Source organism: Heterocephalus glaber, unplaced genomic scaffold, assembly GCF_053883595.1.
Source record: "Heterocephalus glaber isolate CG9 unplaced genomic scaffold, H.glaber_assembly_v1.0 deba00001861, whole genome shotgun sequence".
Taxonomy (NCBI): Eukaryota; Metazoa; Chordata; class Mammalia; order Rodentia; family Bathyergidae; genus Heterocephalus; species Heterocephalus glaber.
The window spans coordinates 845,357-857,633 of NW_028258501.1; the positions used below are offsets into that span (position 1 = coordinate 845,357).

At 64.4% G+C, this 12,277-nt stretch overlaps 1 protein-coding gene across 1 annotated transcript; it reads left to right on the top strand.

The window, feature by feature from the left end:
* The first annotated feature begins 655 nt into the window (after positions 1-655).
* Positions 656-3,075, top strand: Emd (emerin). The gene is made up of 6 exons (XM_004874989.4): positions 656-898; positions 985-1,086; positions 1,237-1,314; positions 1,540-1,661; positions 2,283-2,326; positions 2,408-3,075. The coding sequence occupies exons 1-6, from the start codon at positions 817-819 to the stop codon at positions 2,736-2,738; spliced, it is 759 nt and encodes a 252-aa protein (XP_004875046.2). The 5' UTR covers positions 656-816; the 3' UTR covers positions 2,739-3,075.
* The last annotated feature ends 9,202 nt before the right edge of the window (positions 3,076-12,277 follow it).

Below are 12,277 nucleotides of genomic sequence, written 5' to 3' on the forward strand. Positions count from 1 at the left end.
GCTCGCACCACGGGGCGCGCTGTGCCGGTGCTCGCGCCCGTGAAGGTTGTGCGCTCGGCCCCCGGAGTGCCGCCGGCGGCCTCTTGGCCCGGCGCCCCATTTCCTCCCGGGGAAGCGAGGCCGCAGGTTGGGGGAGCTGGTGGGCGCAGGTGCGCGACGAGAGTCGAGCGGGCCAGGAAGGCAGCTGGGGGCCGCGTGGGCTCCCGGCTGGGCGACAGCCTCCGTCCTGGTGCAGCGCACTGGGACCGGGCGCCTCCCACTGCTGCCCTCCGGGGTGCGACCGAGAACTCTAGGTCTGGAGTCCGGGCTAGGCAGGGAAGTAGGGTGACGCCCAGGTGGCTCAGGGACTCGAGCCACCACCAGTACTCTGCCCCACCGGCCGCCACCTCCCGCCGGTTCCTGCGTGCTCGAATCGCGCGCATCCCTCCCGCCTCGCGCGTGTACCCGCGCCTCGACACCCCACGCCTGGACCGGTCTGCACCGCCCAGGCTCCTCTGAAGGCCCCGCCCCCTCGCCGCCCAGCCAATCCCGCACGTTCGTGACGGACAGGCTCGCTGGCCTCACCCCCGCGCGGCCCCGCCCCTCCTCACTGGCCCAGACTGGTCTGGGCCGGCTGCTCCCGAGGGTTGGCCCCGCCCCATGCAGCGCACGCAGCCTGTGGGTCTTACGGCCGTGACGCGAGTGGGACGCAGGTGTGACGCAAGCGCGACAGCTCCCGAATCGCTGGCGTTATATCTGCTGCTCTCCGAGGCAGCCGTTTTTATTCCAACCCCCGGCCGCCCCCGGGCCTTCGCCGCCAGCCTCCCGGTGGCCGCCATGGACGACTACTCGATTCTGTCGGACACCGAGCTGGCCGCGGTGCTGCGCCAGTACAACATCCCGCACGGGCCTGTCGTAGGTATGCAGAGGGGGGCGCAAGGGACGTCCCTGGAGAGCCGTGTCCCCCCCCCGCGCCCCTGACCGCCCCGCGCCCCGTGTCTACAGGCTCCACGCGCAAGCTCTACGAGAAGAAGATCTTCGAATACGAGAGCCAGCGGCGGAGGCTGTCGCCCCCGGACTCATCCGCCTCCTCCTACCGGTTTTCAGGTGGGACTCCGCCCCGCAGCACCACTAGCCACTGCCACTCGGGAGACGGGGCTGGGGCCGCAGGGAGGATGGATCGTGAGGGTGTGGTGGGGCGTGGGGAGAAGGGAGGGAAGCTGGGGGGCAGCTGCTCCTGTCCCCTTCTCGATTCAGACTTGGATTCAGCATCTTCCGGCTCAGACATGTATGATCTGCCCAAGAAGGAGGATGCTCTGCTTTACCAGACCAAGGGTAAGCGCGGGGCTGGGCTGGGCCACTGTGTGCCTGCCCACGCACACGTGTGCGTGCGTGTGTGCGTGTGTTCGTGTGTGTGTGACACTGTCAGTCCCATCAGAGAACCCTTCAAGGGGAAACCAGGAGACCCCCACTCCTTACCAGTCCTAGAAGGCGTTCACATTAGGGCCACTGGCCCAGGTGGGGGAGACCACTGTTTTTTTACCCTTGTCCCCTCCAAAGGCTACAACGATGATTACTATGAGGAGAGTTATCTGAGCACCAGGATTTATGGGGAGCCTGAGGCCAAGGGCTTCCGCCAGCCAGTGACATCCTTCTCGGATCCTGACACCTTCCATCACCAGGTTAGCGAGCTGACTGTCACAGCTTGGGTGTGGCCTTCAGTCACAGCTGGGTGAAAAAATCCAGGCAGCTACTGAGAGCGAATGGTGGCTCCTAGGTCCTCAGAGAGAGTCAGCACATAGCTCTTTGGTCGAAGCCTGTTTTGGGGGTCCATCAAAACTATTTGATTAGGGCCTAGGTGTGTAGCTCAATAGTAGAGCACTTGCCTGGGAGTTGATGCCTAGTATCCCAAACTATAAAAAATTTGATGAGAAGCCAGGTGTGGTGGTGCATGTGCCTGTGCTTGCAGTACAGGAGGCTGAGGCAGGAGGATCCCTGAGCATTCCAGGCCAGCCTGGACTACATAGGGAGACTCTCAATTTTAAAAAAGACAGTGCCTGGGGTGTGGCCTGGGATCTGGGCTCATGTACTTTCAGAAAAGCCTGTGTGTGGGGGGGGTGTTGGGTACAGACAGCTGGGACAGTCTTCCTGAAGACAAGAGCCCAGGAGCCCGGTATGGTTGGGGCTGGGGGGGAGCAGGTGTTGATCTTTGAGCAGGGTCAGTGCAGGCAGGCCAAGACATTTGGTCTGAGGTAGGACAGGGCCGTTACTGCCTGCCAGGCTCCTGAGCATCTCTCTTGCAGGTGCGTGAGGAGAGCGTCTTCTCTGAAGAGGATGGCAGGGACAGGTGAGCAGTGCACAGGCCCAGGGTGGGGGCAGGCCCGGGGCTCAGCCCTCCTGGCCTACCTGCGCCCTTCTTTTGCTGCAGGGAGCGCCCTGTCTACGGCCGGGACAGTGCCTACCAGAGCATCGCGCACTACCGCCCCGCCTCCAGCATCTCCAGGGGGTCCGTGGGCTTCTCCTACTACCCGGGATCACCCACCTCTTCCGGGTCCTCATCCTCATCCTCTCCACCTTCGTGGCTCACCCGCCGGGCCATCCGGCCTGAAAAGCAGGCCTCTGCAGCGGTGGTGGCCCAGGAGCGCCGGGTCCCACTCTGGGGCCAGCTGGTACTCTTCTTGGTGTTTGCTGCCTTCCTGCTCTTTGTCTATTACTCCATACAGGCTGAGGAAGGCAACCCCTTCTGGATGGATCCCTGAGGGCCCCACTTGGAGCTGGCTCGGGGAGCCTGGCTGGCTGCCTTAGCAGTGTTCTGGGGGTGGGGGTGGGGTGTTGCTGTGTGTTCTAGCTTGGGGTGCCGGGCTTGCCCAGGGCAGTGCCTGCCCTGCCGCCTGGCCCTGCCTTCCTTGGGAGCCTCCCACCCCTCCTTGCCTCTGAGCCTTGAAACTGGGCCGAAACCTTGTCCTTCCAAGGGGAACATAATTGTTGTTCTGCATGCCACCTCTTGTTCATTGTCACCTGTTGTGGGATCAAGTAAAGGCCGCCCTGATACTGTTTTCATGGACACACAATAAAAGACCGTTTATTTTTACCGTGGCGGCACAAGTCCCTGGGTCCTGTGTGGCTGCTGCCTGGTTGGGTCTGCATCGTTGCCTCGGTCTTGGGAGTGGGAAGAAATGCTACCCGTAGATATGTTCCTGTTTCGTTTGTAGGTTTTATTTCCTGACTCATTTCCTGGAGCACTTGTGACTACTTAGAGACATGACTACCATATGACAAAGTGTGTTGACAACCAGTTTGGGGACACAGGTAAAGCTGTGTGGATAGTACTGACTGTAGGTATTTTTACACATTTGGAGGCACAGGGATGAAAAAGAAATGACATGCTAGGTGCTGGGTTATGCTCCTGTAATCACAGCACTCCCGGAGGCTGAGGCAGGAAGATTGCAAGTTGAAGCCCAACCTGGGCAACTTATCAACTTAGTAAGACCCTGTCTTAAAATTAAAAGGAACCGTGGGCCAGGTGTGGTAGCCCACACCTGTAATCCTAGCACTTGGGAGGCTGAGGCAAGAGGATCACTGTGAGTTTGAGGCCAGCCGGGGCTACATAGTGAGATCCTATCTCAAAAAAACAAAATGAAAGAAAAAACAACAGAAAACAAAAACACCATGGGATCCTGGTGATCGGTCATTGCTCAGCACCACAGGGGCAGGTGCACAGGATTGGTGGGAAGCAGAGCCATAGCCAGGGATCAGGCCCTGGCTTCAGTCCTCTGGCCTGTGACCTGCTCCTTGCTACAGGTGGCCACACTCAGCCCAGCCATGTGCAGTATCTGCACATGTGCCCCTGAGCAATCAGGGCTCTTGGCTGTCTTAGCCATGCAGTCTGGCAGGACAGGAACCCTCTTTATCTGCACCCTCGTCTCCCCAGTGCTTCTGATCCAGAAGTAATAGGTGGTTCTTGTGCATTTAAAACATATAGAAAAGGGACTACCGTGTGGTGTAGCTCAGTCCTTGCTTCAATCCCCAGCACCAAAAGTAAGACAAGCAGATAGGAACAAACCACTTCTTTCCTGAGTGCTCCTGTGACCTCAGCCTGCCTAATGGGCTGCCTCCCACTTGGCCCATTTCCCATCCCCCAGCAGCTACTTCGTGGACCCTAGGCCCCTCCCTTCTGCCCCTTGCTGCCTTAGGCAACACACAAGGTATTGAGGGCTGGTGCTACCACAAGGCCAAGGCCCTCATGATTCTCTGGGAGACCTGGGCATGCGTGGGCAGGAGGTGCCGCCTTCTCAAAGCACTGCAATAAGGACCTGGTGGCCACACCACTGCACCTGTGCGTGGGGTGCAAAAACAAGCAGTGAGTCCTCACAAGGACTTAGGGACACAGTGACACATCCTCCTACTCAGAAGTAGGAATGCTGAGAGGAAGGACTGAGTCATCGCTCGGGATTGCTGGGGGACAGGACCCGGACCCGTGGGGACCAGCAGAAATGCAGGGGCTCTGGCAGAAGCCCTGATGGCTTGGGCTGGTGGCCATCCTGAGGATGGGTGCAGGCACACTGAGGCTTCAGGACAGACCGACCTCAGGTCTCAGGCCCTGGATCTGCTACCCGAGGGGCGGGCACAGCAGGTGGCTGGGTGTATGTGGGAGCCATGCAGATAGCTGGCAGCAGAGAGGAGAAGCCACCCAAGGGTTTCAGTGTCCCCCTTTCTCATCTGTTCACTGTTCCAAGGACTCCAGGTCTCTACCTGGCCAAGGAGCAGACAGAAGATGGCTGAGGCTGTACCAGGTGGCACCATGCCCACCTTCCTGACCACTCAAACGGAAGGCCTCCACTGGCCCCAGTCCTCAGGGACCCGAGGGTGCCAAAGCCCATGTCCCACCCAGTCCCTAGCACTCGCAAGTGCTCAATCACAGGGACCTTGAGGAGGAGAGGCCCCAAAGGCTTCTGCGGTCACCATGGGGCTCCTGGGGCTCTAGTACCCCCAACTATCCCTGCTTCCCACACGGTAGGTCTCAGTGAGACTCTGAGCGGGGCGCTTTCCACTGTCCTTTGGTTGTCACCCTCCATTCCCCAGAGGGCAACATGGTGCCAGGAGAATACCACGTCTGCACTGGGTGCCACTGAGCCGGTGAAGAGCCCTAACAGCCAAGGGAGGAAGTTAGGATAGGACAAGGAGAGGGGACAGAAAGGAGAACCTATAGGGTTTCACCATCTTACCCAATGACCCAGCTCTTCGTGCGCCCTCCTGGGGGTGGGTTTTGAGGGGTACGCAGCCCTCTGACCTCTGCCGCCAACCCCAGCCAGGCAGGGCCCTATCTCACCGCCCAGTCACCAGGAGTCCAGGGCACACCTGTGCTTGCAGCGGCCAGGACGGAGCCCACCCCACGAGAAGGGGAACAGGTCCCGGGCACACCTCGGGAGAGGTGACAGGCCACTTGTCCCTGAGCCCACAGGGTAGTGGCCCAGCCCAAAACACCAGCCCCGAGCCCTATTGGGACACAGGTGTCCGGAGCAGGGGTCCCAGGCACAGGCCCTTCCAAGGCCGGACACACGTGCCCTGCTCAGACTAAGCAGGGGACCACGGGCTGGTGGCCTCCTGTGCAGAGCAGGCCCCAGAAGGAAGCTGTAAGCTCAGGCAGGACTGGGCACAGGGTTTCCAGCACAGCAAGCAGCCCTCGGCCCCCAACAGACGGCATCAGCCTGGCCAGACACCTCACCTCCGCCTCCTGGCCGCCCTGTGCCCCAGGCAATCTGGGAGGGGTGGGCAGGACTGGGCCCAGTGAGGAGCAGAAAGCCCCATGGGGAGACCAGGGAGAGCCAGGGTCCCGAGCTGGTGGGGGCCCACACAACACAGGACACCAGCCACAGGAGGGTCATGGGGAAGAGGCCCAGGGCCACCCAGGGCTCCGAGAGACAGGGCATCATGGCACAGGTCCCCCAAGTGCCTGGGTGCACCCCATCCCCACAAAGGGCCAGTGTGTGACATTTCCTGACACGACACCCAGGGCAGAGGCCACACAGGCCAGGACCCTCTGACCTCAGACGTCACTGATCCAAAGCAGGCAGCGCCGGAGGTGTGGGCAGCACCTTGGGAACAGGATGTCCCCAGAGAGGAGTCCTGTCCCCTCCCACCCCAGGTCCCCTGTGGGCAGAAAGGTACCCCGGAGCAGGAGCACCGGCTTCTGACTGCCCGGGAACAGCCTTGGAGGCTCTGGGCACAGGTGCCTGAGGGCGGCCACCCTAGGCACTACCTGGGACAGGGCATACTGGGGTGGCTCCTGGCACCCCCGGTTCTGGGACCCTGGTCACAGCGCTTGGAGCAGCTGCCCTGGGAAGCGGGAGGGAGGGTGCCGCGGGGCCAGAGGCCATCTGCCAGGTCGGGGCGGTGCAGGGTGGGGGGTGCAGTGGGGATGATGCGCATCTGCAGAGCAGGCCACGGGGACGGCACGGCCTGGCAAGGTGCCGGGCAGCTGGGAGGGGGCGCGGCCCCTCCCTGGTCCTCAGCCAGATCCCCAGGGCTGGGAAAGGCGAAGTGGCTATGTCAACACGAGGGGACAGGTGGGACATCGAGGGGACACGTGGCCCAGGAGAGCGGTGGCATACTGAGCTCGAGTGTGTCTTGGGGAGCCCAGGACCCTTGGGCTGACACCCTGGCTGAGGGACTGTCCCTGCCACGTCAGGTCCCACTGGGGAGGAGAAGGCACAGCCCTCTGCCTGCCCCCACGCCCAGCTTCAAGATGGGCAAGGCGGTTTGGGGGGTGGTCAGGAGCTGTCACCGGAGGCCAGGGGGTGCCCAGCGGTGACAACCAACAGGAAAAGTATGCGCCAGCCGCAGACACTGCGTGACCAACTCCGAGCCACCCAGGCGTCATCAGCGGGAAGTCCCCTGGCCAGGGAGCAGCAAGCAGGAAGGAGGCCACTGTCACCAGAGAAAGGTGACAGAGAGGGTCTTCGGGCCCAGAGGAAAGCCCCCGCCTGCCCACGCCCCAGGCCCCAAGGGTCCCGGTGTGAGATGTCAGAGTCCAGGGCCCAGACACACCCCCCCAGGGGCCCCGCCTTTCCACCCGGGGGGGGGGGGGGGGGGCACGCCCTTCCCCTCTCCATCTGGGTGGAGGGAGAGGGGAGGCCTGAGCTGAGCTGAGCTCGACCCAGCCGGGTCCCCGAGCGGGCGAGTGGGCGCTGGGCTGGGCGCTGGGCGCTGAGCGGAGGCCCTGTGGGGTCCCCCAGCCCGGGTGGGGACTCCCGCCGAGTTGAGCTGGTTGCCATGACAGGAAAGGGCCTCCTGGCCCTGATGCCAAGCCTGCAGGACGGGGACTTGGCCACCGCAGCTGACATGGCGGCCTCGAAAGGGCCAGGAGGGAGCCTGGCTGGCATGGGGGCCACACCCGCTCTCGGGGACATTCTCCTTCCTAGCTCGATCTCTGGGTTCCCAGCTGGACCCTGAGAGATGGCAAAGCCACCCTCTGCTCTCGCCACGAGGCCTCTCCCTGTCTGGGCTGCAGGGACGCAACACAGCCTGTCATCCGGGTGTGCACGGAGGACACGGTCCTGAGGCAGCCTTGCTGGGGACCCGGACAGCAGGGCAGGTTTCTGGCAAAGGTGCCCATGAGCCCTTCTTCTGACTGGAGGAGCAGCCAGGGACCCCGATTCCCTGGGGTGTTACCCCATCAGCCCCATTCCAGCTCTGGCCTGCCGGCAGGAAAGCACAACACCGGTGCCTCAGTCCCCCAGGAGAGCCGTGGGGTCCGGGAGGCGGTGGCTCAGCCTTGGGGCAACCCCGGCGGTCTGCTGCTCCCCAGCACTGGTGCTGCGGAGGCCTCCCACCCCGAGCGGCCCCGGTACAGGAGGGGTCGGGAGCAGACAGGGAGCCAGCTCCAGCCTCCTGCCAGGCCCCACCACGGGGCACCCGGAAGGGACCCTGAGCCACAGCCTGGCTCTGAGGGTCCTCCTGGGCAGTCCCTGGGGAACAGGGCGAGGAGGCGGGACAGTCACGTGGCGGCGCTGCACTCGGGTCACGGGCTGCAAGGCAGTCAGGACGGGCACAGGACTGTCGTTGGGGACCCTGCCAAGGCTGAGCCCGGGGCAAGCAGGCCCAAGCCCTCAGGAAAGGCCTGGCCTTTCCGATGTTGCCCAGACTTGAAGCCAGGGGCTGCTCGGGAAAACTCCCAAACCTAAGCACCAGGGACCGGGACAGCATGAGGACAGCCAGCAGTGAGATGAGAGCGAGCGAGCGCCCAGGCCCTACTGGCAGAGGGCAGAGGGCAGAGGCCAGGGACGGAAACCGAAAGCAACATGCTATCCTCTGCCAGGCGACGCACCTGGACACGAGCCCTTCTGTTTCCTCGAGAGACCCTGGGCCTCTGGTGGGGCTCCAGGGAGACGACGGCCACCCTTGGACCTGCGCGGAGACCACCCAGGCAGGCCGAGAGTGGCCAGGAGCGCCATCCCTGGGCGGGCCCGCAGCCTGGGCAGCAGCACCAGGAGCTGGGAGCCCAGCCCAGGGAAGCGAATTGCGGGGGCACGGGAGACACCCAGAAACCCCGAGCGAGCGGCCGCTCCTGTGGGTGTCCCATCGGCCCGGGGGCCGGGGGTGGGGGGATGGTGCTCCCAGGCGCAGTGTAGGGGGCCAATCGCCCGGAGGGGTCCGTTCCCTCCCACCTCCAGGTTCCACCTGCTTTCTCTGCGGCCACCCGGACCTCCCTCCCACACAGGGCAGCCCGGGAACTGAAAGGGCCCCAGGTGGCACTCAGCCCCACCGGGTCCTGACGTGGGACAGAACACCCGCGGCCTCCCCACCGCGCGGGCCGCAGCTGTCAGGTGAGCTGGGGACGGGTCAGGCCTGTTGCCTGCATCCCCAGCGCCAGAAGCGAGGGATCCCGGACCCCTGTGACTCGGGCGCCAGCTGCCACCTCTACCTGGACAGTGCCTGTGTGTGTGTGGGGGGGGGTGTCCGTGCTCAGGCGAGACACAGGCGCGTCCCAGCCACTCCGCCCGCGGGGCGGGGCGGGCAGGAGGGGACAGCCACCCTCTGGGTCCCGGGAAGCTGAAGCGCGAGGGAGAGGGCGCGAGAGCGCTGGGGCCGGACTGAGGCGCGGCCGAGCCACGGTGTTCACGCTGGGTGGCCAGCCCCGGCGGCGGCGGCGGCGGCGGCGGCAGGCTTCTCGCCATCCCCTGTCCCCTAGTCTCCCTGGGAGGGCGACGTCTCCTTCCCGGGCCTCCTGGTCGGGCGAGGCTTGGGGGAGCCCGGGACGCACTTCGGAGGCCCACGGGTCCCCAGTCCCGGATCTCCACGGAGGCTCCTTCCGCTCTTCCTACCGCCAGGGCGCAGACGCCCGGTTCGTCGGGGTCGGACCGGGCGGGTCGGACCGGGTGGCACAGCTCTTTGGAGATCCCCAGCCTTCCAGCCCCGTGCCGGACTGGACCTTCCCATCCCGACCGCCTGCTCCCACACCCGCCTGCGCCTGCGCCCGCGCCCGAGCCTGCGCCCGAGCCTGCGCCTGGGGGCACAAGCTCCGCCCCTGGGAGCCGGCCCCACTCCCACACACGCCCCTTGCCCCCGGCGGCCCCGCCTCGCCGCCTCGAAATGGCGCCTGCGCAGGCGCGCTGGAAGTTGGGCCTCGACTTCCGCCTGGTCGGGCTCGGCTCGCTCCACCAACGAGAAGGCTCCTTCGAAAGGGAAGTTCCGTCCCCCAGCGGGGGCGGAGGGAGGCTTCGTCTTTCCTCGAAATCCGCCCGGTTACGTGCGTGCTCCCGCTGCGGCCCTGGGCATTGCGGGCTGCTCTTGTGTGCTTGGGACGGCGGGGGGACCGTGCGGCACCAGCTCCGCGCACATCTGACGCTGCCGGGTCGTGCTCGGTTGTGGGCGCCAGGTCCTGCGCTAGTTAAGTGCACCGGAAGATGCGGGGGAAAAAACTCGGGAGACCGCCCGCCCCGCGTTCCCAGCCTGCGCCTCTTCCCCGGGGCGGGTCCGCCGGCGAGGTGTCCGAGGTGTCGCTGCCCCGTGGTCCCGGCTCCTCGGGAGGCTGGGCCAGGGCGAGGCTCCCACGTTGCAGCCCAGCCCTGCAAGTGAGCGAGACCCTGGCTCCAAATAATGAGAGCGAGGATGCGCCTGCGTTCCCGGGGTTCACCCCCCCACTACCGCAGAAACCCGGACGGAAACGGTGCGGGAGGTGTTCCCGGCGCGGCGCAGGCGTGCGACTGCGGGACTCTAGCCTCTGTCACCAGCAGCAGCCAGAAGACAGCCCTCCCCACCCGAGGGTCTCTCCTGTGGACCCGATGTAGACTCGGCCTCCACCTGCAGTCCCAGCCACCCGTCCGTCCCCTGTTCCCGCGCCTGGGGTTTGTCACGGGAGGACTGTCCCATCCATGTCGCCGCGGGAGCTGCAGCCCCTGGGAGGGCTGTGACTCCCTCCAGGTCCCTCTGAGTCCGTCCTTGTGCCCGCGACTCTCCCTTTTCGCCGCCTGGTCAGCGTCCAGGCTTCCAGGAAGCGCAGTTTGAGTAGTGGCCCCTTCCAGGACAGGAGTTGCTTTTGATCCTTAAGGCACTCACCCAAGAAGCCGAGGTCGAGCACTGGCGCCCAGGTTTTCGCGGGGTCCTGTTTCCTTCTTGAGTGCCCAAGAGAATGGGTGCTGGGTCTTGTGGAAGTGGATTTGCAGTTTCCATGGCAGTTCCATACTGTCACCAACACAGTCACTCACATGGGTGTTTTAGGTGGTTGGGGTGTGTGCGTGTGCGAGACAGAGAGAGACAGACAGGCAGACAGGCAGACAGGCAGACAGCGTCTGGCTCTGTAGCCCAGGCTGGCCTCGATCTCACGCGGATGCTCCTGCATCCGCCTCCCGAGTGCTGGCATCACAGGGGTGCACCACCACACCCGGCATTCCTACGGTTTCAAAACACTCATGCTGTGTCAGGCGTGGTGGTGCACCCCTGTGATGCCAGCCCTCGGGAGGCTGGGACAGGAGGGTCGCTGCAAGTTCAAGGCCAGCCTGGGCTACAGAGTGAGCTCAAGGGCAGCCTAGGGTACAAGGTGAGGCCCTGTCTCAAAAAATAAAGCAAGAGGCGGGGGATGTAGCTCAGTGGTACCACCGCCTACCTTGAAAGCGCAAGGTCCTGAGTTCGATCCCCGGTACCCCCCACAACAAACAAAACACCTTTAAAAAACCCAAACAATTCGGAACAGGCTATTCACTCTTGCAGCGGTTGTCTTTGGCCGGAGCGGTGCATCTTGCCGATGCCTTTCGTCTGCCCTCGAGGTGGTGTCTGCTGGGACCCCTGGGTGGCGGTTTCCCCGGGAATCCTCAGCGACATCCTGCAACTGGTGTTTATCCTTGCTGTCAGGGTGGAGGTGGCCCCTGAGGTTCTGTCCTCCAGGTGAACGCCAGGCGACACCTGAGCCTTCTACTCTCATAGGCCTGAGGAGTCCCCTCGCAGAGCCCATGCCTGTGGAGCCACGCCTGCCCTGTCCCGGCAGCCGCCGACCAGGCAGTGGAGGTGGGGTTGGAGGACGGGCTCTGTGTTCCCCTCTTCCTGGCTCTGCTCTGGCCCCTTCCTTCCAGTGCCTCGAGCTGCGTCTCCTGCCTGCAATGCCGTGCATCCTGGGGGAAATAGGTCGAGGCGCCAGCACCTGGCTCGGGCTGTGTCCTTCGTGCAAGTGGCTTGTCCCCCACGAGTCCTTGTGCTGAAGTCCGGGCCGAGGGCAGCTGGGTCGTCACTCAGGAGGGTTCCCGGCCGTCTCCCATGGCCCTGGGCACCCAGGGCGCCCGCTTTCCTGCTGTCCCCAGCTGCTCCTCAACAGGGAGGAGGACACTGGGTGGTCTCCCTGGGCAGGTCCCGCACCCGAAACGCTCCCTCCTGGCTTCCACGACCCCGCCGTCACCACTGCAGGTGCCACTGGCCACAGGGCCCAGGACACAGCAAGGGGTGGAATTGCTGGCGCAGAGGCAGGGACCCCTGTCACGGCACACAGTGCCACCCGAGAATCCTCCTATCCCCATAGCAGGCTGGTCCCCTTGGCGCTGAGCTGCAGTGCGAGGTCCGTGGCACCCGGCTGCACCCCATCTCGGCCCTCTCCTCCCAGTTCCTCCGGTCTGGCTCCTGAGCCTTTGGCGGCCCTGGTGGGGTGGTGGTGGTGTGTGTCGCCTGACACTAGGGCCCCTGGTCCCCAAGCAGAGGTCTGTGATGCTGCTGGTGTGGACCCCCCGCCCCCCGGGGGGGGGGTGTGCTGAACCGCTGCCTTCTGATTCAGGGTGCGGAGCTTGGCCCATCCCACCTCAGCCTCCGCTGTGTG

What these genes read in the sequence shown, in the direction of transcription:
- Emd (XM_004874989.4), top strand. Translation starts at nt 817, where the DNA reads ATGGACGACTACTCGATTCTGTCGGACACCGAGCTGGCCGCGGTGCTG. An exon ending in CCCGCACGGGCCTGTCGTAG is followed by an intron (nt 899 to 984) that starts GTATGCAGAGGG and finishes CCGTGTCTACAG; the next exon opens with GCTCCACGCGCAAGCTCTAC. An exon ending in GAAGAGGATGGCAGGGACAG is followed by an intron (nt 2,327 to 2,407) that starts GTGAGCAGTGCA and finishes CTTTTGCTGCAG; the next exon opens with GGAGCGCCCTGTCTACGGCC.